Genomic DNA, 26513 nt, shown 5'->3' on the forward strand with positions numbered 1-26513 from the left:
AATTACCAAATGTGTTTCTAACCAGCATTATGTGCAAGTGTTTAGAGCTATTTGCACTTTGATTGAACCATTTAACTGGCTATGTAATAAAACCAGATTAATTCTGCTGCCATCTTCGCTGAAATCTGCAATAAAATAGATTGAAAAAGAATTATTTACCAAAAGTATTTTTTTGAGAGAAATTCGTAGCCATCACTTCAAATACCAGTGGACCTGACCAATGTTAATCACCTGGACAAAGGTTCAAAGAAAATTCCTCCCTAGGAACACTTGGCAAGATTTGAGATGGCTGAATCATTTCAATCTTAGATGAAGTCTCACCATTGTGCTTCGAGTTGTATTAGTGTTTAGATGTATTAAGTTGAAATAGTATAGGCAAATGCGGGCACGCACATGCATGTGAAAGCAGAATTTCAGTATTCTTTGAAAAATATATGGAATGAACTAAGTTTATGCATTCTTTGAAACGTATAGAAAAAAAATGTTCCAAGATACTGTATGTAAGATAGAGGTAGGTTAACCAAGGTAAGCTAAATGTGGAGTAATTTTATCCAATAAATTATCATCAATATGTTTCGGTACGCGATTACATATCATTAAGATATCGTCATTGCAAAAACAGAATTATCCATTCAGATGTAGATTACCCCACAATGCCAAGACTTGATATGATGACATTTCTTGGTAGCCAGGTACTCAGTGACTCCGCGCTGGAATGACATTGGCTCGGCTCTGGTCCGAGCTGTGGCCTTCTTGATGACGTTAGCGTATGTCCGCGACACTCACTAGTCACACACCTGAGATTCTATTCTAATGTGCGATGGTAATCCACGTTCTGTTTCAACAGAAAATTTAGTGAATATGAATATTTCCTTTCTTGTTTCAGCATTTCAATATGCGGAAATCTACCCAAAGTGGGGCTTATGTATAATAATTGGAAAAGGAAGATATGCAGCAATGCTCTGGAAATTAGGTTTTTCCTCCTTCACGTCAACACACACACAAACACACACACACACACACACACACATATATATATATATATATATATATATATATATATATATATATATACATACATATATATACATATATGTATATATATAAATGTATATATATATATGTATATATATTTATATATATATATATATATATATTATATATATATATATATGTATATATATATATATATATCGTGTATATATATATATATATATATATATATATATATATATATGTATATATATATATATATATTTATGTATATGTATATATAGTATATATATATATATATATATATATATATATATATATATATATATGTATGTATGTATATATATACATATATATACATATATATGTATATATATATTTACATTATATATGTATATATATATATATATATATATATATATATATAAATATTATATGATTATGGCTCCCTGGTCTGGGCGCTAAAAATATATACCATGGCTCATGACTGGGAACCAAACATATAATATTATATATACTACGACTGCTAAGTTAATCAACCTCTTGAATTCCAAACTCACTTGTTTACTTTTACATCAAAACTGTTACACTTTTAAATATTAATACACTAATTCTGAGACAGTTAAATAACTCCCAGACAGCAATTTATAAACACTGAATATCCAAAGGTCTCTTAAGCACACTCAAACCTAAACTAGGTAATTACTCTTGAGTATCATTTAAAACTTACCGTGTTCCTTAACACCAACGAGCGGAATCTGATTCTGAACGATGGTGATAGGAATAATACACTCTTTACAAAAATAAATATATTCTCTATAAATAACATTTTGAAAAGAATTTACATAAAAACAAAATAAGTCACTGGGAAAAAAAATTAAATCTGAACAAAACTTAGATTGAGACAAAAAGTTTACAAGCTGAAAATTATATATTAACTTGACTTGAATTATTATATCTGAATAAACCTTAGACAAAGAAAAGAAATAATGCAATGTAAATTATACAAAAACTTGAAATTAAATCTGAATAATACAGTATTCAAGTTTGACACTAAATGAAACATAAATAACCAGATCATAATACAAAATCTTAATCTTCTTACAGGGCCAATTACAAAATCTTTATACAATACCAACACTCACCGTAATACAATGAATTCAAAACAACCGTTTCGTCTTACGTATCTTTTCAAGACACGATAAGCTTTGGTGCACAGTCACTTAGGAGAGGACACACTAAATGTACTGAACACTTTCAAAAACAATACACTTGGTTACGTGTGAGAGTGAGCAAGGTGAGGAGATGAAAATTTTAAGGCTGGTAATCTCTATCTCTATCTGTCTGTCTATTCCTGGTGGTCGCCTTATATAAGAGATTTGGCTAATTCCAGAAGATTCCTAAGGATTTGAGAAGCATGGGGGTCTTTGAATTAGGGCGTCAAAGTTGCCAATTATCGCTCTCTCGAACGCTGTACTTAATCCCCGTAATAAGAAAAAAAAAAAAAATAACATTCTATCTTCATGCCTTTTCACGAAATTTCTAAAGCACATGTACAGAATTTTCCAAAGCACATGTTATTGAGCATTCTCTCTCAAACATGACGCAATACCTCATACAATATAAAAGAACTTTTCCCTAAGCCCTTGTTCATATCTTGCACGAATCCCACAACACTTTCAAATAGTTTATGTAAGACTTTGTAACGAAAATACATGAAATAAAAAGTTCATTCCTAAAAATACCATAAATTTACATAAACTAACTTGAATAAAGAATACAATGAAATTAACGATGAAAATCTCATGTAATATACATATAAATCTTAAATCTACAGAAGAGGAGCTCATTTTATGGGCTGGGTATCATCTCTTTAATGCACAAATGAAACATAAATAGAATTATGAATAAACTACTGTATTTACTCTACCCTAGACCATCTTTGTAAATATATATATATATATATATATATATATATATATATATATGTATATATATATATATATATATATATATATATTCTTATGAAGCTGATCTAGTATAGAGTAAATACAATAATATATTTATGATCTATTTATATATTTTATTTATGCATTTAAGAGAATAGCCAGTCAGTAAGATATGTTCCTCTCATGTAGGAATAAGTTTATTATGTGAATTACATAAGACTTTCGTCGTAAATTTCATTGTATTCTTCATTCAAGTCAGTATATGTAAATTTATGTTGTTTTTAAGAATTAACTTTTTATTTCAAGTATTTTTGTTACGAAGTCTTACGTAATATGTCTGAGAGTGTTATGTGACCATACGAGATAGGAACAGGGCCTTATGTAATGTTCTTTCATATTTTTATAAGGTATTGCGTTATGTTTGACAGAATATACGCAATTCTTATATTGTGCCATATGCTTTGGAATATTCCCGAAAAACCTAGTAATTTCTCGGACAAAGGGTGGGCAAAGCTAGCTTAGAGAGACAGCCGTCTGGCGTTGCGTGGGTACGCGTTTAAGAGGCCAATGCTTGGTAACTCTGACACCCTACGGCCAACACCCCACGCTTCCAGATTTCGATCGGACCTGAAACATTCTGGAAGTAGCTAAGTTTCATATAAAGGCAACCCAGGGCCGCATAGATGAGATAGAGAATTCCAGCCTTAAGTCATAGTCTTCTCCTCCCCTCTCTCATATGCATTTCAGTATATTATTTTAAAAGTTTTCAGTGACATATCTAAGTTTTGGTGTGACGAGTTTTAGTAAACATAGTGAGTATTCATAAAAATTCACTTAAAGCTTTTGTAACTGGCCTTGTAATAAGGTGAAAGGTATTTATATCGTGATGTGGTTATCTATTTCCATTAAGTAACAAAATTAAAGATTGGGTTTAGATTTATTTATTAATGAAATAAGTGATCGTATAATTTTCATAAGTATTATTTCTTGTGTCTTAGTCTAAGGTTTATTCAGATTTAATATTTCAATTTAAGTGACTAGATAATTTTCAGATCGTAACACTTTTGCCTTAATCTAAGATTTGTTCGGACTTAATATTTCGAGTGATTTATTTTATTTTATGTAAATTCTTTTTAAAGTGTTGTAATTTATATAAAATATTTTTATTTTTGTAAAGCGTGTTTTATTCCTCACGAGTGTAAGTCTTAAGAATAATTACTCAGTTTTGTTTGAGTGTAGTTAAGAAACCTTTGGATATTCAGTGTTTTATATATTGCTGTCAGGGAATTATATAACTATCTCAGAGTTCGGGTATTAATATTTCCAAGTGTATCAGATATAATGTAAAAGCAAACAGGTGAATTTGGAAATCGAAAGGTCGTGTAGCTTGCCAGCTGTAATATATGTATTATATTATATGTTTGGTTCCCAGACACAGGATCATACATTATGATATATATATATATATATATATATATATATATATATATATATATATATACATATATATATATATATATATATATATATATATATGCATATATATATATATATACATATATATATATATATATATATATATATATATATATATATATATATATATATATATATACATATCATAATGTATGGTTCCCTGGTCTGGGCACTAATAAAATATATTATACGATTATGACTCCTGAAGTCTGGGCATTAAAAAATATACTATACTATGGCTTGTGACTGGGAACCAAACATATATTATATATACTACGACTGGCAAGTTACTCAACCTCTCAAATTCTAAACTCCCTCTCTTGCTTTTACATTAAAATTGTTACACTTTAAAACATTAATGGAAGCATTCTGAGACCGTTAAATAACTCCCAGACAGCAATATATAAAACACGGAATATCCAAAGGTCTCTTAGGCACACTCAAAACCAAACTTATTAACTCTTATCTAACTCTCACTGTGGTTTTTAACAGAAATCGAGCTGAACCTGGTCTTGAATAGTGATGATTAGAAATAATACACTCGTTACAAAAGTAAATATATTCTATACAAATTGCACTTTGAAAAGAATTTACACAAAAATGAAGTCACTGGAAAAATATTAAGTCTGAACAAAACTTAGAATAAGACAATAATGTTACGATCTGAAATTATAAAAGAACTTAACTTAAACTATTATATCTGAATAAACCTTAATCTAAAAAAAAGGAAATAATACAATGTAAATAATTCAAATACTTGGAATAGTTCTGACAATGTTCAAGTTTGACTCTTAATGAATAATAGTTTGAGAGATAACTTTATAAACCTTCCTGCCTACAGGGCCGTTTACAAAATAACTTTATACAATGCCAACACTCACCCTAAAACAATTAATTCAAAATCACCTTTTAGTCTTGCGTGACACATGATTTGATTTGGGGCACAGAGTAACTTAGGAGAGGACAGGCTAGAACACACTGAACACTTCCGAATACACTCTGTTACGGGCGTGAATGAGAGGGAGAGGGGAAAGAGGCTATCTTCTGGCTGCAGGTCTATCTCGATCTTTATGTCTGTCTGTCTCTGACTCTGACCCAACCTTGGGTCCTTATATATGAAATTTTGGCTAATTCCGGAGGCTTCCAACTTGTTTGGGAAGCGTGGTGGTATGTGCCTAAGGGCATCAAAGTTTCCAACTTGATAAAAATGCCAGAAGGCATATCAGGGGTTTTTTGGTAACTCTTAGATACACGTCAATGCACCCACGAGACAACTTCCCAGCTAGCTCAGCCCACCTATTGTCCCTGAAATAAAAAAAAGATAACAACCTCTCGCCGGGCATCTCGAAATTTCGAAACACGTGGTAAAGAACATTCCAAAGCACATGTCACTGAAAATTCTCTCTCTAACATGACACAATACATCATAAAACATACAAGAGCATTACCTAAGACCTGTTCCTATCTCGCATGAATCCTACAACACTTTCAAATAGACAACATAAGACTTCATAGCAAACACACGTGAAAATAAAAGTTAATTCTTTACAAAAAATACGTAAATTACATAATCTAACTTGAATAAAGAATATAATGTAATTCACGATGAAAGTCTTGTGTAATTTACATAAAATACTTATATCTACATAAGGGGGGCTCATTTTATGGGCTGGGTATCATCTCTCCAATGCACAATTGAAAACAATTTCTGAAATAGGAATAAAATCCTCAATATTATACAATATTTACTCTACACTAGACCAGCTTTGTAAGAATATATATATATATATATATATATATATATATATATATATATATATATATATATATATATATGTGTGTGTGTGTGTGTGTGTGTGTGTGTATTTACAAATCTGGTCTACTGTAGAGTATATATCATAGTTAATTGATAATTCTATTCATTTTTCGTATATTGTTTTCATTCGTGCATTGAAGAGATGATACCCAGCTCGTAAAATGAGCCCCTCTCATGTAGATATAAGTATTTCATGTAACTTACTCAAGACTTTCGCCGTGAATTTCATTATATTCTTTATTCAAGTTAAAATATGTAATTTACATATTTTTTGTAAAGAACTAAATTTTTGTTTCACATATGTTTGCTATGAAGTCTTTCATAGTCTATTTGAAAGTTTTGTTGGATTCATGCGAGATAAGAACAAGGGCCTAGGTAATGCTCTTTTATATTTTATGATGGATTGCATCATGTTAGAAAGAAAATTTTCAGTGACATGTGCTTTGGAATATTCTCTTCCACGTGTTTCAAAATTTTTAGAATCCCTGCGAGAGGATGCTTTTTTTTCGGGGACAATAGGTAGGCGGAGCTAGCTGGGAAGTCGTCTCTCGGGTGCATTGGCGTGTATACAAGAGTTACCAAAAAAACCCCTGATTCGTCTCGGCATTTTTATCTAGATGGTAACTTTGCTGCCCTTACAAACAGACTTCCCCCCGCCCCCCACGTTTCTCAAAAAGTTGAAAGCTTCGGGAATCAGACAAAATTCCATATATAGGTGACCCAAGGTTGGGATACAATCAGAGACAGACATACATAGAGATCAAGTTAGAACCGCAGCCTTCTCATCTCCTCCTCTATCCCACAGCGTTATATGTCAAAAGAGTTCAGTATGTTCTAGTCTGTCATCTCCTAAGTGACTGTGCCCCAAAGCACATGGTGTACCATTCAAGACTAAAAGGTGATATTAAAATTCATTGTATAACGTTTTCTGTAAACGGCCCTGTAGGCAGGATAGGTTTATAAAGTGATCTGGTTAACTATTATTCATTTAGTCAAGCTTAAACATTGTATTATGTGTGAATTATTTCAAGCATTTGTATTATTTTCATTGCATTATCTCTTTTTCTTAGGTTAAGGGTTATTCAGATATAATAGTTCAAGTCAAGTTATAAATTTCAGATCGTAAGATTTTTGTCTCATTCTAATTTTTTTTTAGACTTAATTTTTTTCCAGTGACTTAATTTTATTATGTAAACTCTTTTCAAAGTGTTGTAAATTATGTAGAATATATTGATTTTTCTAACGATTGTATTATTCCAATCATCTTTATTTGAGACCAGATTCTGCTCGTATTCCTGTTAAGAACCACAGTGAGAGTTAAATAACTGTTAATAATACTTGAAAGTAATTACCCAGTTTAGTTTTGAGTGTGCTTAATTAAGAGACCTTTGGATATTAAGTGTTTTATAAATTGCTGTCTGGGAGTTATTTAACGGTCTCAGAATTTGTGTATTGCTGTTTTAAAGTGTAACAATTTTAAGGTAAAAGCCAAAACGGGAGTTAGGAAATTCGAGAGGTTATATATCTTGCCAGTCATAGTATATATAATATTGTATGTTTAGTTCCCAGTCACGAGCCATATTATAATATATTTTGTTAGTGCCCAGACCAGAAAGTTATAATCGTATAATATATTTTGGGTGCTCAGACCCGGGATCCATACAATATATATATATATATATATATATATATATATATATATGAATGAGAGAGAGAGAGAGAGAGAGAGAGAGAGAGAGAGAGAGAGAGAGAGAGAGAGAGAGAGAGAGAGAGAGAGAGAGAGAGAGAGCACGTTTTACTGAAATACACACGACGAATACGTATACATAATGCACACAAAAGTGTTGAGTTTCTGCTGAAAAGAAAACTGTAATAACAGCTCATTGAGCCTTTCTTTACCCCAGTTAGCCGTAGTATGGGAAGACCTCATCTGCACCGGGTGCAATAGGCCCATTAGAAACTATGACTATCATTTGCTTCTTTCGAATTTCTACCCTGCCGGGAAGGTGGATGTCAAAGGTCGTCGGTGAAAGCGGATTGGTTTAGGTCACCCTCTTCCCTCTAAGGTCACAAGATCACGGAAAAAAAATCCTGCCTTGCTGTTAGCAACATTGATGTATCTGACATATTTTTTGGATTAAGAAAGGCTGTTTTTCTTTTCTTTATTGTTCTTTCTTTTATGCTTATAGTATGCTGGTTTTCGTTTTCTCCTTGTTTTGTTCAGTCATTTTCTATTAATATTAAGAGCTACACCATCTCTCTCTCTCTCTCTCTCTCTCTCTCTCTCTCTCTCTCTCTCTCTCTCTCTCTCTCTCTCTCTCTCTCTCTATATATATATATATATATATATATATATATATATATATATATATATATATATATATATATATATATAAATGTGTGTGTATGTTAAAGTGTGTGGCCAAGTTTTCCTTGGTAGTGGTGATTCCACATAAGATTAAGTGACTTGCTAACCAAGGACGTCGCTCTAAAATACGGTGAATGAAGTGGAAAATGAACTACGTAAATAAACAACTGAATTTATTTTTCTTTTCTTGTGAATACACAAAACGATGTGCAATTCTTAAGACGTCTTAATAAATATTGTGCTTACTCACCATCCGAAATACATAATAATAATAATAATAATAATAATAATAATAATAATAATAATTTAATAGAATATTAATTCATATTTTCGTGAGGACTTTTATTTGATTGATTCACTTTATGTCAAATAAAACTAGTTTTATGATTATTACAGTTTGCAGTTGCAATCAACATTATGAACATATGTAAAGATGAATCATGCATTGAGGATATTCCATAATAAGAATTGCTCATTTACTGTGTTTCCATTTTGTTTTATCTCAGAATTAATTGAAGAGGACGACGACCTAAAAAATGGAGGAGAAAAGAGGGTTTGCGCCCCGATGAAAGTTCGATGTGACGCTGCTGCCCCGATTCCTTCTTTCCTTCGAAAGGAAGAGAACTTCGAAGAGCCGGTTAGCATTGACCAAGCCTTGATTTGGTGGGGCCAACACCTAATTTGTGTCTGAAAGCCATCGAGGCAAAGGTTCCTTAAAATGAATGAAATACTAAATGAAAAAATACATTTAATTCAAAGGAAAATAAAAAAGTCACCCACTATCAGCTTTCATTGAAAATAGAAATTTGATCGTTCTTTCATTTCTCAATAGAGATATAAATCATTGCTGATAAATAGCCAGAGAATAGATAGAAAAAATTGAAACTAAACAATATGTAGGTCTTGCCAATGATTGTGATGTGCTCGATGCGAGCCTTTATTGGGAATGAAAGCACTAAACGTTCTACATCTTTATCAAAATGACAGAGAACTGAGGCCATGATGTTAACTATCGCCGACTTTTATTTATATTTAAAATCCTACAGCTATCCTTAACATACAACAGCTACTCCCCGGTGAGGTACATTGCCGTGATCACAGCAGTTGCACTGGGATATTGTCTGGCTGGATGTCTCAAGACAGAATAACCTAAGGTGAAATTATCGGTTGCTCGGTTCCCGCACTGTGACGTCACTGATGCAAGTCGACTGGGCTGTGCACTTAATGGTAATGTTTTGACAGTAATTTGTTGCTATGCTGGGCTTCACAACTTCCATACACGGATTTTTTTCTCTCTTTTTATCACTTGAAACATCTATGTCAAGATATCTAAGACCTTGCTATACAAAATATAATCTTGTTGGAATAAAAATAACGAAAGTAACGAGGGGAAATGAATATGACACCGCCGCCCCCCCCAAAAAAAAAAAAACTTCCCAACATATTGAATTAGCAAAATGTTCTTTAATTCAAAAAATATTACGGAAGAATTTTTTTTTTCGCTTTCTTTACGCCATGTTTAAGAAATTGTGACTTCCTTTCAGCATTTAATATTTTCACCCTAAAATGTATTCTGCACCTAATAAAGAACTTCATTATTTCCTCTGAAACATCAGTGTTAAATTCCCCGACAATAGTAGCTAATATCCTAACCCCATCAACACCTGGTTTCAACTGTTCCCCATGAAAAGATTTAGAGTTGTTCCATTTCCTTTAAATTGTTGGAAAATTCTGGACTGGGCCTAAACCGCATTTTCCTTCTCAGAAATAGATCACTACGCAGGATTAGGCCAATGGAAGACACTTAATTCTCCATAAATTCTTATTACCAGAATCAACGCTCGGACCCCACCATATCCCTTATTAGAAATAGATCAGTAAGTATCAGTGTTTGAACAACTTTACATTCACAAAAAAGAAAGAAAAAGATGGTTAACCTTAGTCCGATAATTTCTTCATATATTGCATAGGCTAGGCCTATTCTAATTTTTTTTTTACCTCATGTTAAGAATTTAGTCAAGTCTACTTATCTACCAAAAATATGTCACTAAAAACTGCACTAATGAGACTGAAAGCCAATCGTTTAACCATGCCAGACTTTACCTTCTTAACAGGTAAATTTCGAGGGAACTGAGGTTTTCTTTAATCGGTGATAACTTCTCTGGTAAAGTCGTGGTAGCAGTCTATGTGGAAGATATCCTTCGTAATATTCTGTCCGGAAATGGATAGAACAAAATTAATGCTGGTATCATTAACATTAATGCTATCACTTCTTTCCCATGCACGAATCTATACTTTGGGTACCTTGGGGTCTTTAGGGAAACTGTGAAAACAAATCCTTATCTGTCTGGAACTATTAGTGTACCTAATTATGGAACACCCACCCATAATCGTGAGATGCAACAGTGCAACTGACAGAATGACACTGAGACAAGTGTATCGCTCAGTCGATGTACTCCAGTGACGTCACTGGAGAGAGAAATTAGCGATCGGATCCCTTGATGAACACACCTTATGTCATTGCGTCTTGGGATGTCTAGTAGTAGACTCAGTTCATGGAAAGCGTGTTTTATTATGCTTGACCATATAGCCTCCATTCTTCACTACCCCCTTAATCTTCACACATTCTTCTTGTAATTACTTCAGGAAAAAGAACTCGTCGGCCAACGCAAGAAATGAATGTCACACGTATTTTAATTGCACAAAATATAATTAAATTCATAAACGTGAATGCCTCTTCATTTAGTTATAAGTCATATTTTACAATCCAAATAACGCACTATTCATCAGAAAGTCAACCTGTACATGAATACAAATAGCGAGTAATTGATCGAATAAAATGCTTATTTGGTACTTTAATTATCTTTAGATATATATTTCTATGAATTAAGACCAGAAACAGGGTTGTTGATTTTAAAGATCATTGACGTACTGTCTTTTACACCTACTTCTGATGTTCCTCTGTTGGGAAAACATCCAACCATATCCAGTAGTGATTAAGTAATAAGACTATTTCCTGATTTCCAGCATATATTTTTTGTACCTCTTATAGTAGGTGCCTAGTGCTTGCCTTGTTCCTAAATCGATTCAGTAAATCACCGAGGAGTCTACAATATGGTATCTTGTATGCGCGCGCGCGCGCGCGCGCGTGTGTGTGTGTGTGTGTGTGAAAGATGTCTTTTCTTAAATATAGAAATAACTTCCATTTTCCTCTTCTGAAATTCATTACCATGCTGATATCACTCTATTGTATATTCCATTTCATCTTTGTTCATAGTATTATATAAAATCATACTGAATTTAAAAGTATTTTGTATTTTATATCACATTCCAAAACAAATGTTTAGGATTTCTTGTCGAGCTGATTGTCAAAATTCCAAGTTACTCGACCTTCAGCACATTCTTATAACCATCGTCCTTTTTAACTTGAGATATTTTTTTAAAGTGAAGACTCATTTAAGTTTATATATTTGATTTTAATTTCCTGCTCTAGAGGAAACTTTGCTGAAACCTTTTATAAAACCTAATAGTCTTACTGACCGTTACAATGAAATCGTGTTCAGTTTAGATATGTTGGTAAAAAATTAAAAAACTGTAGTTTCCTTTCAAAGGTGCATTAGATTAGGCAAGGATTCGACTCAGAAGAAGGAAAAAACAAAACACGAAAGAACTTGTGCTTGTAAAATGGTGTGCAAAATATAGCAATGAATGTTGATAGCATTTTACAAAGCCAGTTACCGTTATATTAGAGTTGTTTTGGTACAGTAGCAGTTAATCTGTTCACTGAAAATTAAACTTCTTATTCGAATCAGAACTCCTCTTTTATTCAGTTTCAATCAGGATATAAAAAAGCCTAGACAAATATACAATCGGTGTTCCCACGAAACACCAATTTAACTCTCGGAGGCAGTTAGGTCTCTTTAATGAAAATACTGCAATATGGAAATGAGTCCAATCTCAAGTATATCACGAGTAACATGCAAATGGTGCACGTTCTCTTTTTCTCTTTTCATTTACCGGACAAAGACTCGCCAGGCAGTAATAGGGGGAACAATACTGCACTACATGGAACTATGAGACATTAGTGGTAAATAATATCAAAATTACTCCCATTTTTCTTCTGGTCCGCAAACTTTACACGAATTAGAAACTTTAGAATATCTTGGTAATGACGGGGCGGCAACTATGGAACTTGGATAAAATGAAGTTCCCGAGGTATTAACTAAATGGCAGATCGGCATCATTTATTAGTAGTGTCAGGAAACCCGAAAATCCATGATGTGCTCTGAAAAAGGGACGATTTTTACTAAACAAATTTTCATTCTCTCTCTCTCTCTCTCTCTCTCTCTCTCTCTCTCTCTCTCTCTCTCTCTCTCTCTCTCTCTCTTTGTTCCTTACCGTGCCTCACTTCCTCCTACTCTCTATGTCCCTTATAGCATAACTTTACTCTCTTTGCCCCCTGCTTACTATCAAAGCAATCCTTGGGCGCATGACCTGCTTTTAGATGTAGTGACCCTGTTTTCAAAACTGGGAAGACAGAAGGACAAGAAGAAAAAGCAGTGGACGTTCCTTCATCCTGTCAAAGAGATTCAAGTAAAAAACACAGAAGGTCAGTCACAGCATTATTGCCAATTACCCCATATTCTTTTAATTTAGAAGAGGATTGACAAAGCTTCAGCTATGGTCAACGTTTAACGCAAATCTCTTTGGAGTAGTTTACGCTTTCGGTAATTTTTCCTGACAATAAAACTGAATAAAGGCATTAAATTGTTAATGATTTTGTCTTCAATTTGATGAAATGAGATTTTTAGACTGCTGATCTCAAATCAGAATACTATTCTATTATTTACTTTCAAAAGAAAAAATTCGCTATTCCGCAAATTTATTCATTTTGATCTAGAAGAAATTGTTCCTAGAGTGTTTAGGGCTAAAAAATAGTTTCTGCCTGTCTGACTGTATAGTTTGTTATTTTTTTCTTTTCGTCGAATTATTTTAGATTGTCTTTAACAATCTAAGCATGAAAACATAATAATCACTGCCTTCCTGGTACTCAGTCCGGGAGCCCATGATAATAACTGTCTTTTTGGGCTCAAGCCATGGCGTCCTGATGGAAGGTTCCTGTTTGGTAGCTTCCTTGGGTATAAGACTACTAAGATATTCCCAGAGAATTTAACCACAGGTTATCACAGAATTCTAACTTCTGGAGCGAGTATCTCAAAGGTTTCCCTTTAAGACATCGTAATACAACAGGGGACACGCATGTCTGATCGTGCCACATAGCTATCTCCACCCCGAACAGAGTTAACGCTTCGGTGTGTAAGGGCTGAGAATAGCTGGGAGCCGTTCCACAGCTAATCTCACTCGTGGCTACTACTGATACTCGAGACGTAAACAAACGGACGCCATTGCTCTAATGACGTCACGCGCGTCTTTATCCTTTGTTTAGTAGCTGCCCTACTTAGACGGATTTTCCCTTGTGTTAACTTTATCGCTTTGCATCTTCGCTATGTCGTTACCTTCAGCCTCGCCTTCTTCTGGAAAGTTGAGTACAAGGTTCCAGTATTGTTTAATTAAGCTCTGGCCGTAAAGTAAATATTATTTCGCGAAATAATTGATGTTTTGTGGCAGAGCTGTGCCTCTACCGGACCCGCCATTTTATGGCGTCGTTGTTGTTTTGCATGTCTTATTTAGTTAGCCACAACAACGCTTCCGGCATTATATACTAATCGAATACATTAGTTTATTTAGTCTTCATAGCTAGGAACTTTTATATCGTGTTTAGACGCTTTTTATCGGTCATCGATTGACCTCATACCAGTCGGCTACTATAGCCCCCAGGCCAGGAGCCTACATACAAGTGTTCATGCATGATTTATTAGTGATCCTAGACTAAGTTATGAAGATAGTGGCATTATTATTTTACAATACTTTTGACTAGTGATGCAAATGTTTTCGCCTTCAGGGACCATATAGGGGATAGGCTAGTCAGTGATTCTTTCTAGCCTAACCTAACCTTAGGACCCCTATATGCTCCCTTCATCCCCTGCCTTGGCACTCCCTCTATTTAGCCTTGATCCCTTTTCTGAGTAAAGGGATTAATTGTCTAATAGAGTATTTATATCGCCTCTCAGTCCTCCCTAAAGGAATGAACCCCCTTTAGGATTGCGTCTGAGAGTGAGGTTAGGCTAGCCTACCTCTATGGCTAGGATTGTCTATGACTTTCCTGCGATAGCGATATGTCTTCTTCCTTGCCTAGTTCAGGACTTTTAGCCCTGATCTAGGCCGGGTTAGGAAGGTTTCTCTGTTCCATGCTGAAACTGTACTCTTGCACCGTTTTAGCCGATCAGCCTTATCTTAGGTTAGGGAGTGTCCTCCCTTCCCTTTGTGGCCGCTCTGGTACAGAAACCCTTCCTGGGAAGACCTCTCTCTTCTCCCTCCCCACCTATCTCTTGTATAGCCTAGCCTATGCTTAGGTTAGTTTATACTCATCTGTCCCCTGTCCTACAAATCCTCCTTAGGGTGGATGAGTAGGGCTACCCGAGCTTCCCTGTGCTGTCCGCTCTGGTACATATACCTTCATAGTGTCCTATAAGGTTAGTTACTAGTGTAGCTCTGCATAGGGGAGTCTCCCCCCCCCCCCTCTCTTGGGTGTTCCCTAGTCCTCCCTTGGGCTACCTGCTCCCGGTCCCTAGTGACCCCTGCTTATGGATGCTAGAGCCTGTCTCTATCATGGGTACACCCCCTCAGGGAGGGGGAGGGATGTCTGGAACCCTAACGGTACTTCCTGCATCCTTTCCCCCCTCCCCCTGTCTCTCTATCTATCCGGGTGCCGGTCTCTTGCCGCCTCTACTGTCGGCAATACCTGCCTCCCTCTTGGTGACTTCCCTACCCTTGCCGCCAGCCCCCCGTGTACCGAGGGACTGCCGGCTGCCGCCGGCTACTACCGGCAGCTTTCCTACTCCTATCTAATCGTCCGCTTGCCGGTCGATCTCCGGAGTGCCGGCATATACTGCCGGCAACCCGATTCTACCTGTACCATCCTTACCCCAGTCACCAATCCGGCATCCTCCGACTGCCGGAGCCGCCGCTCCCTGCCGGCGTGCCGCCGTTGTGCCGGCGGCCGCCATCCTGGTATCTAACTGACTTTTGAAAATTGTCTGTTCTATTGCCAGAATCTATGCTGGAGCGAGCTCCGGCGTGCCGGCGGCTTGCCGGATGCCCCGGAGGCGTCAAGAATACTTGCACCCCCTCTCTGTAGCTATCATAAGACTAAGATAGCCCTACATTGCAAATAGATAAGCTGCTTGGCTTTTAAGATCAGTACCTAGTACTGCTCTATTAGTGATCATGCTGTCTCTTTGCATTCTTCTATTTCCAGCATGCTATGTGCATCTTAGCGCGGCTGGTTGCCAGAAGCAGTACCCTTAATGAGGCCTTCTGGCTCTTAACTGGGAACCGAATGAATTCGATCCCAACCTTGTCCTTGGCTTTCCATGGAGTTCCAATATAATGGGAATCCTAGGAAACTATATCCAATGATCTCGGTCATTTGGATTATCCCAGGACCAAGCCTATGGTAACCAGCCGGGCGAGATGCATGGAGCGTGTTCTCCTTTACTGTTTCATTCTCTATGCATCACACCTTCTTTAAGTTAAGATTAATGATTAATATTAACTTAATTTAAGAGCCATTCCTATGACTCCCCCATACTCATTTTCTCTTTCTTCCACAGGAGGAGCAGATGAAGTGTGACTTCGCCTACTGTGCTGTGAAACGCTCCCAGTTTTACGGACATACGGCGTGCAGGACTCACGCCCCTTGCTCAGACAAGAGAGGGGATTGGAAGTTCTGGAATCCACTGGAATGTACGGTCTGCCAGGCCTACCTAGTTGAGGCCTTCCATAACCCTCCCTCAGCGGAGGTTAGAGACATTGCTCGTGAAAAACTGCGCAAGTGGGTGCGTGGTTTTCAGAGAAATGCTACTGGACCGTACCTGGCCACCGAAGAACTGAGGTCCCTGTTGTTCCCTAAGGCCTCCCCTGATTCAGTGGTTCCAAAGGAAGCAATCCCCACTGTCCAAATTACGGTGGAACCTGATGTGGTCATGGCTCAGTCCATGCACGAGTGTCGTTTAGATTCCGAGGATGATGAACAGATCTCTGACGTCTCGGAAGACACGGAGAAGACGCTTATGGCTCAAGGAGCCGAAGAGGACGAAGACAAGGTGGAATACACCGAGTCGGAGATTGGAGCTACTCCCTCGTCCATCCCTCCGCCTACTCCTACACCGACGGAAATGTCCATTCCGTCTACCTCCTCGACCCCGGATCCTTCCTCTTCTACCCAAGAACTGATCCGACTGATTAGAGCTGTCATGGACGACAGACTGAAGGAGAACCAGGAGTCCATCAGGTCTATGATTGGATCCAGAGACCCGAAGAAGATCTCGGTCAAGGATCTCCCAGCTTGCTCTCATGCCAACCCGTGGAGGTATGCAGAGCATATGGTTATTGCGACCGGCAGGATCTTTGTTAGTGACAAAATCGGCACGGTCCCGTTGGAAGATGTGGAGTTCTTCCCAAGCTTCGAGGCCTACCCGGACTGTTACGTCCGGCTTCGTTCCGAACCTGCCTCGAAGGAGGAGACCGAACCTAAAGAAGAGATAGTGTTCGATCTCGCAAAGGCCCAGGCTATGCTAGCCTCCGCATTTAAGAGCAGGGGCTTTACCTGCTCTAAGCTTCCTGCCTTGAGCAAGAAGCATCCTACATATGTCGCACCTGACACTGCGATTCTCCCCTTTTTGGAAAAGGCCTTGGCTGCATGCCTTAAAGCGGCGGAAGAAGGAAAACCCTGCCCTGCACTGGAGGAGTGCAGACCCTTCTCCATCGTGACACCCCCTGACACTAGACAATGGAAAGATGTCCAACATACTTTCGTCGTGGGTAGGCTCGATCCTGACGTCGCCGGACGTCAGTTTAATGAAGACCTCCCTAAGCTCAATGATCACCTCCTTCGCCGGGAACAAGACACGAAGGAGAGGCTTGCGGCATCTCTTTCTCATCAAGTCCAACTTGAAGTTATGGCCTGTGACACAGCAGTACCTGATCACTACATGGTACTGGCCAAATCCCACTTACTCACAGTAATGAAGGACTTGTACCATTTCATAAAGACTCGTAGAGCCTGTCGTGAATTCGTGTTTGTCGGTGCCACCGTGAAACACGAACCCCGGAGGCTGATTTCCTCCAACATCTGGGGAAAGCACCTGTTTCCTTCTGACCTTGTCAAGGAAATAACTGACAGAGCCGCCACGGAGAATAGGAACCTTCTCCACAAGTGGGGCATGTCCAGAAAAAGGAAAACCTCTCAGGACGATGGACCTCAGCCTAAGAGGAAACCTCAGAAGCCAAAACCCCAGCAACGTCAACAACGACGTCAGTTTCCGGGACCCGCTACCTCCCAAGTGGTTGCCCAACCACAACAGACCTTTCAATTGGTCCCCCAACCGGTGTTGTCACAGTCACCGGTCTTCACCCCTGCCTTTGAGCAGCCATCCACTACCTTTCATGCCAGAGGTAGAGGCTCGTCCAGGGGTGCAAGCAGAGACGCCTCTCGTCGTCCCTCCAGAGGTAGAGGAGGAAAGGGAGCTAGCGGCCGAGGCAATAAGTCCTCGGGACACCAGAAGCAATGAAGTGCTTCCGGTGGGAGGAAGACTCCGCCAATTCCAGGATCGTTGGACCTTCGATCCTTGGGCACACAGCATCATCAAGAACGGTCTAGGCTGGAGTTGGGTGCAACCACCCCCAATCTTCCAGCGGTTCTTTCAACAATCGACCCCCATCCTGGAAGAATACGTTCTAGACCTCTTGAACAAGAAGGTGATAAGGAAGGTAAAGTCCACCAGGTTCCAAGGGAGACTGTTTTGCGTTCCCAAGAAGGACTCAGACAAGCTCAGAGTCATTCTGGACTTATCCCCCCTCAACAAGTTCATAGAGAACAACAAATTCAAGATGCTGACGCTTCAACAAATAAGGACCCTTCTGCCTCAAGGTTCCTACACGGTCTCTATAGACCTGGCGGATGCCTATTGGCACATTCCAATGAACCATCACGCTTCCTCCTACCTAGGATTTCGACTCCAAAGAAAAAGCTACGCCTTCCGGGCCATGCCATTCGGCCTCAATGTGGCCCCTCGGATCTTCACAAAGCTGGCGGATGCCATAGTACAACAGCTCCGCCTAAGAAACGTCCAGGTGATGGCCTACCTCGACGACTGGCTAGTCTGGGCTCCATCGCCCGAAGAGTGTACAAAGTCTTGCGACGAAGTTACCCAGTACCTAGAACACCTGGGATTCAAGATCAACGAGAAGAAATCTCGCCTCTCTCCGGCTCAGAAGTTTCAGTGGTTGGGAATCCACTGGAATCTTCAGTCACACCGCCTTTCCATCCCCCAGAAGAAAAGGAAGGAAATAGCAGGGTCTGTCAAGCGACTACTGAAATCCAAACGCATTTCAAGACGACAGCAGGAACGAGTTCTAGGCTCTCTACAATTCGCCTCAGTGACAAACCCAGTGCTTCGTGCACAGCTAAAGGATGCCGCGGGAGTCTGGAGACGATCGGCATCCATCGCTCGAAGAGACCTCAAGAGACGGCTTCCAAACAGACTTCGACGCCTCCTAAAGCCGTGGTCGGAAGCAATGGCCCTGAAAAGGTCCATTCCTCTCCAACACCCTCCTCCATCACTCAACATCCACACGGATGCCTCACTGGAGGGCTGGGGAGGTCACTCCCACCTGAAACAAGCTCAAGGGACCTGGTCTCCACTATTCAAGACGTTCCACATAAACATCTTGGAGGCCATGGCGGTCCTTCTTACTCTGAAGAAGCTATCCCCGCCGCCCTCGATCCACATCCGTCTAACCCTAGACAACTCGGTGGTAGTTCGTTGTCTCAATCGCCAAGGCTCAAGATCGCCCCAGATAAATCAGGTGCTTCTCCCAATCTTCCGTCTGACGGAGAAGATGAAGTGGCACCTGTCTGCAGTTCACCTACAAGGATTCCGCAACGTGACAGCGGATGCTCTATCTCGGACAAACCCGATAGAGTCGGAATGGTCTCTAGACGCAAGATCATTCTCCTTCATCTCTCATCAAGTCCCAGAACTTCAGATAGATCTCTTTGCAACGAGCGACAACAATCAACTTCCTCTGTACGTAGCCCCGTACGAGGACCCCAAAGCAGAAGCGGTGGACGCCATGTCACTGGACTGGAACAGATGGTCGAAGATATACCTGTTCCCTCCCACCAACCTTCTGTTGAAAGTCCTCTCCAAATTGAGAACCTTCAAAGGGACAGCGGCCCTAGTGGCTCCCAAGTGGCCCCGGAGCAACTGGTACCCCCCTGGTCCTGGAGCTGCAGCCCAAGCTGATCCCTCTCCCGGGCCCAGTTCTCTCTCAACAAGTACAGAAGTCGACTGTCTTCGCTTCATCATCGAAAATCAAGGACCTTCATCTCATGATTTTCTCTCCCTTGCCGCAAAGAAGAGGTTTGGGATCTCGAAGAAAAGTCTAGACTTCCTAGAGGAATACAAGACCGAATCCACGAGACGGCAATATGAATCATCCTGGAGGAAATGGGTCTCCTTTGTTAAAGCAAAAAATCCTAAAGAAATCACCATTGATTTCTGTATGTCCTTCTTCATTCACCTTCATGGACAAGGATTAGCAGCCAATACGATTTCAACCTGCAAATCGGCTTTGACTAGACCAATTCTATATGCTTTCCAAATTGATCTGTCCAACGACATCTTTAACAAATTGCCGAAAGCATGTGCTCGCCTACGCCCAGCACCCCCTCCGAAACCCATCTCCTGGTCACTAGACAAGGTGCTCCATTTCGCCTCCAACTTGGACAATGATTCATGCCCCCTCAAGGATCTGACTCAGAAAGTTATATTTTTATTTGCTCTCGCCTCGGGAGCTCGAGTCAGCGAAATAGTGGCATTATCAAGAGAAGAGGGACACATCCTGTTTGCCGATTCAGGAGAAGTGACCCTCTCCCCTGATCCGACGTTTCTCGCCAAAAATGAATTACCCACCAAAAGATGGGGCCCTTGGAGAATATGCCCCCTGAAGGAGGATGTCTCTCTATGTCCAGTAGAGAGTCTCAAGGTCTATCTTCGCAGAACTTCGAACTTTGGTGGAGGCCAACTCTTCAAAGGAGAAACATCGGGCAGCGACCTGTCACTGAAACAATTAAGAGCGAAAATCACCTACTTCATTCGCAGAGCGGATCCGAACAGTACACCCGCTGGTCATGATCCTAGAAAAGTGGCATCTTCTCTGAACTTCTTTCAGAGCATGGACTTTGAGAGCCTTAAAAACTTTACGGGCTGGAAGTCCTCGCGAGTTTTCTTTAAACATTATGCGAAACAAGTGCACGAAATCAAACATTTTGTGGTAGCCGCAGGTAGTGTTATGAAACCTGCACCTAACTCTGCGTAGAACAGTGAGTTACTTGGGACTCTAACTCTTCGGGTGCCTATGTTGACCCTCGAGTGATTCATAGTGATGTCTAAAAACACTTAGTGCTTTTATAACTGTTCTTATCCCAGGTGAAATGTCATAGTGTCACACAAGTGCCGCATGCCTTGAGCATGATGTGTTGTTTAAAGACTTGCGTTCCTCGAGAACGAGTACCTACTAATCCTGAAATTCCTTTTCAGACTCAAGAGCAAGCCTTTATTTCTATGTACATTATTATTACTGTAAATGAACTTTACTTTTGCTGTAAATTATTTAATTTCTGCATTGTGAAATAAAATTTCTATTTTATTACTTATGCGTCTCTTTCAGCTCCTACTTACTATGAAATACATACTGTCATAGTTTTATTTATTCCTCCTTTCCTATGGTCATGAAGAATTTATGATGTCTAATCCTAAATTATATTCACCTTGTCTCAGTAAGGTTCCTACACGAATACTTACTTCGAATAATCAGGAGATGAACTATACACACAGTGCCCAACCACCACTGGCCTACTTCAGAATGTTCCTATACAAATATCAAACATTCTGCTTCATCTCTAAGTTCTTAAAAGTTCTTCTGTCAAGATGAATAGCCCTTCAATACCACTTTGACGTCGGCATAGCCCATGGGAACTTCCTACCAATGGGGGGCAGGATACTTTGTTCCTATGGTTCTTACCTAAGATTACTTTGCTGTTTTGTCAATGCCTAGGCACTTAACTCTGGGGGAAAATCTACCACGATACATTGATTCTCTGGTACTCTTCCATCAGGACGCCATGGCTTGAGCCCAAAAAACGGATTTTGAGCAAAGCGAAAAATCTATTTTTGGGTGAGATAGCCATGGCGTCCTGATGGACCCTCCCTACTACTTCGTTCAGTTTGTTCCCACCCTACACAATTGTATCATGGTGATGGGCAGCAACTGGCGCCAGGATAAAGACGCGCGTGACGTCATTAGAGCAATGGCGTCCGTTTGTTTACGTCTCGAGTATCAGTAGTAGCCACGAGTGAGATTAGCTGTGGAACGGCTCCCAGCTATTCTCAGCCCTTACACACCGAAGCGTTAACTCTGTTCGGGGTGGAGATAGCTATGTGGCACGATCAGACATGCGTGTCCCCTGTTGTATTACGATGTCTTAAAGGGAAACCTTTGAGATACTCGCTCCAGAAGTTAGAATTCTGTGATAACCTGTGGTTAAATTCTCTGGGAATATCTTAGTAGTCTTATACCCAAGGAAGCTACCAAACAGGAACCTTCCATCAGGACGCCATGGCTATCTCACCCAAAAATAGATTTTTCGCTTCGCTCAAAATCCGTTTTCTATCTAACTCTCTAATACTTTCTTATACACAAGAAAAACAAGTGCCATCCCCTCCCCCCCCCCCTCTCTCTCTCTCTCTCTCTCTCTCTCTCTCTCTCTCTCTCTCTCTCTCTCTCTCTTTTACAGAAACATAGTTAAATTAGCCACATCTCTTCCCTAGTTAATCTACCTTTGTATGAGCGGTTACTTCCGTTTCAGTCAACAATTTTGCTTTCCATCATGTTTCTGTCTATCTTAATTTATCCAGAAAAAGCCAGATACGCCCTTAAGAGCAGGAGCCATTCATTCATATAAAAAAAAAAAAAAAAAAAAAAAAAAAAAAAAAAAAAAAAAAAAAAAAAAAAACGGCAATTGGCATGATAAATGGAAATATAAAGAATTCGACAATCTTCGCGTAAGTATAATATTATATTTCATAAAAGTATCATATAAGAATGATAAATTTCACGTTAGTTCCCACGGCTAGCGTTGCTCCAGAGCGAATGACACATTCATTTGCGAGTATGACTGTTCAGGCGTTACGAGGCTTCTTGCAAAAATTGCAAACGTCCTGACGAGTGATTTTGAAACGGGTGTGAAAGGTGTTTGCAACCTGGTCAGGTTTCTCCACCTCAATAGGTTACTTGGTTTGGTGGGCGAATCATGACCTGCTACCGAGAATGGCGCACTGGGCGGGGAGCGACCATTTGAGCGTCTCATTATTTCCACTTCCCACGTTGACGTCATTCCGTCATTCAGTCTTTTTTTTTACCCCCCCCCCCCCTCCCATATCTTAGTATTCACTATTTTCTTGTGTTTACTAAGTTACTCTTCACAAGTAACATTCTGACAGCAAGAAAATGATTAGAAATTACTCGCAATTAAGACTTTTAGGTAAGATAGAAGAAATAAAAGTTAGGATTTGCCACATATTCTAAACCAGAAACTTGTTTGATGACGAACATTGAGTTGAATATTGAAAGATGCCCTGTAATCCACCTAATGGAGATCTACAGATTTTAATTAACATTACCACCATGATTTATCACCATTATACGGTCATCAGACAAATTAGATTAAGTAGGACACAAAGAATGAGAGGCATTTTGGGTCTATGAGGAGTAGCCTTCGTTCACATCAACTAATGCAGCTTATTGGAATTTTGATTTATTAGCATTTAATTCATTATTATTATTATTATTATTATTATTATTATTATTATTATCATTTCAAGTTAAAACAAATACTAGGATAGAAAGCAGTTCAAGCAGCATCTGTGCATTGACCCTTCTGCGATCCCTACTCTGTTATATACCCGGTAACCACCCACATCACACACTCTGCCAAGAACAGTTGGTGACAGATAGGCTTGCCGTGCCCACGGTATTTTCCTCTCCCTCGTCCACGGTCCACTACTGCTTGCCGCAGTGACTGGAAGCAGGCCTTAGCAGGATGTAGATGGGCAAAGATGCAGGAAGGGAGTGGCAAGAAGTTGCAGGATTGGGCTGAGGAACCTCCTGTCTCCCCTTACATGGAGCTCCGTCGCGAACTGAAGATGCAGGACTTGATCTATTTTTACTGCCCCAGTAGGATGGGAGAAAGTGGTCGAGAGAGAGAGAGAGAGAGAGAGAGAGAGAGAGAGAGAGAGAGAGAGAGAGATCTGTTCAAAATCGACTATTCCAGCATATCAACGAAACATTCATCCAAGCCATCAATCTAGTTTAGCTTTCTTCATTGGTTAGAGTATTTAATGTATTCATAACAAGGAAATTTGAACGAATATTCAAGTAGGAATCGGAGACACAAAACCCACGATATAAAGGAAATTCCATCTTAATGTACTCTATATTTTGTGGTCTTCATATAATTCGTGATTTTCCTCTTGGAGGTAGGACTCTTCCGGGAAAAAAATGCTCTGGCTAAGATTCCGAAATTAATCAGATTGAGCTATAACACACTTTCGATAAGAGCTGATGTTCACGGACCATGGAAATCAAGTAGTTGAAAGCTGGTGAAAATACTATATATATATTTCATTATTTACTATCACAATCACAGTTAAGACCATGATATGAGAATTGTTACTCACTAATTTTTTAAAATTAATATATAATACTATTTTTTTCCATCTAATTCTAGTTAATGTGTAAGGGAAACATTTTATAATTTAATTTTCCATTTTTTTTCTAGCTCAGCTTGTTTATCATTAAGGAGAATGTTGTCTCAACTGCGATAAGAGAAAAATCGCATATGCTTACCTTAGAAAACATTATACGGAGGTCTAGATTCCACATGCACTAAATTACTGTGGACTATATTATCTTGGATACAGTCAAATTCATCGTAACGTCCAAAATAGGAGATTGGCGATGTTAGGGCCACTCAGTAATGCAAAATTCTTAATTTGAACACATGAAAACAATACTGATTTTCATCAGTATTCATTTGTTTATCAGGAATGATGCCAAGAAGATTAATTTCTTATGAATTTTATAAATTAAGCAGCAAACTACCGATTTTATTTTGAGGCAGGGTTCATTATGCTCTATTAACATTAAATATATCATATTCCCTATGAGATTATTCTTTACTATCAAAAATCTACAGAAAGTCACTTCGACCATTACATAAAAAGGATGTTTAGAATTAAGTATTTCACATAATTAAAAAGATGGTTTAGAGGAAAATGTGGAGTCACTGTGACAATGATCCTCTGAGAGTTAAATCAAGCACTGATTTATTTGCAGACGATGATTTCTTTCAAGGAAATATTCGGGAGTAACACACACTCTCTGATCCAAGGGTATAGTACCTTATTAAAACGCTTAACACAAGATTATGGAAATATGTGAAGGAAACCAGGGAATAATTCAGTAATCCTCTCGTCATACGGAAAATAAAGAGATCTCGCACACACTTATACATGAATATATATCTATATAGGATTGGGGATACCTTAACGTGGTGAAGGGTTTGTGCATCGCTATGATCACCAAAGCTGTACTAGTCAGGGCCACCCATACTAAGTTGGTTTGCTGTGAGTGATCAGACTAAAGTCTTCCACCATCAGCAGTTCGCAGCGGTGATGAAAATTGACCAACCCCAGACATGAATAAAAACGTGTCTGAGGCCTTTGTCCTACAGTGAACTAGAAACTCCTCCATTTGTTGCTGTTGCTATTGAATGTGTGTGAATTCAAATATCAATCCACAATTGGAATTTAATATCGAATTCAACCTTGGAAATAAATATTCTTTTCGGGACTCGAACCTTTGTTCTGAGTTGAAACAGTTCAAGCAGTAAAATATTTAATCCCAAGGTTGAATTCGATAATAACTTTCCTTTACGGGATGATATCTGAATGTACGGAAGTTTCCTCTCGTATTCATGTTACTCTTTTTCTGTCTCTTAGCATTATTTCCATCATTATTCTTTCCATAGCTCTTTGAGTTGTAACTAGCTTATGTTTTAAGGCTTTAGTAAGGCTCCAAGTTAATGATGCATAAGTTAATACTGGTAAGACCATCTCATTAAATACTTTACTTTTCATATTCTCATTTTGTTTACCAAAAACTCCACATCCCATGCTTATCCTTCTTTTAATTTCGGTTTCATGTCCAGGGGAAACACTTACTGAAGTACATATATTTAATCACAATACCTTGAGACTCGACCATAAGGCTTATTTGTTGTCTCTACGTTTTCATTAAATATTATCTTGGTATTACTCGAATTCATTTTCAGTCCTACATTTCTGCTTTCTATTTTCAAATCTTTTATTATTTTTTTCAATTCCTCCGATGATTCACTACGTATAACTATGTCATCTAAAAACCTTAAATATTTAAGGTATTCCCTGTTGATGTTAATTCCTACATTTTCCCAATCAAAATTCTTAAGAATTTCTTGTACACATGTGAATAATTTAGGAGAGATGGGTCTCCCTAACACTCGTTTCTCAGTCTGGATTTTCTCACTATTTTTACTAAGTTTTAGGACTGTTGTACTTTCTATATAGATATCTTCAAGTGTTCTAACATAAGATTCATCTATACCTTGTCTTTGAAGGGCTTTCAT

The 26513-nt window shown here is 38.7% G+C and overlaps 1 protein-coding gene across 1 annotated transcript; it reads right to left on the reverse strand.

Annotated features, from left to right (window-relative positions):
* Positions 1 to 27: 27 nt before the first annotated feature.
* On the reverse strand, positions 28 to 26513 carry LOC137639514 (uncharacterized). Its single transcript, XM_068371781.1, has 3 exons — positions 26098 to 26513; positions 1724 to 1809; positions 28 to 125 (listed from the first exon to the last, which is right to left on the reverse strand). The coding sequence occupies exons 1-3, from the start codon at positions 26511 to 26513 to the stop codon at positions 28 to 30; spliced, it is 600 nt and encodes a 199-aa protein (XP_068227882.1).

The sequence above is a fragment of the Palaemon carinicauda genome, chromosome 4 (assembly GCF_036898095.1).
Source record: "Palaemon carinicauda isolate YSFRI2023 chromosome 4, ASM3689809v2, whole genome shotgun sequence".
Lineage (NCBI taxonomy): Eukaryota > Metazoa > Arthropoda > Malacostraca > Decapoda > Palaemonidae > Palaemon > Palaemon carinicauda.

Bases quoted from the DNA above. Each gene is read 5' to 3' on its own strand.
- LOC137639514 (XM_068371781.1), bottom strand. From the start codon at position 26,513: ATGAAAGCCCTTCAAAGACAAGGTATAGATGAATCTTATGTTAGAACA. The intron at 1,810-26,097 runs GTATTGTGATTA...TGTTATTTATAG, and splicing joins CCTTATGGTCGAGTCTCAAG to AGAATATATTTATTTTTGTA. The intron at 126-1,723 runs GTAAGTTTTAAA...ATTTTATTGCAG, and splicing joins CGTTGGTGTTAAGGAACACG to ATTTCAGCGAAGATGGCAGC.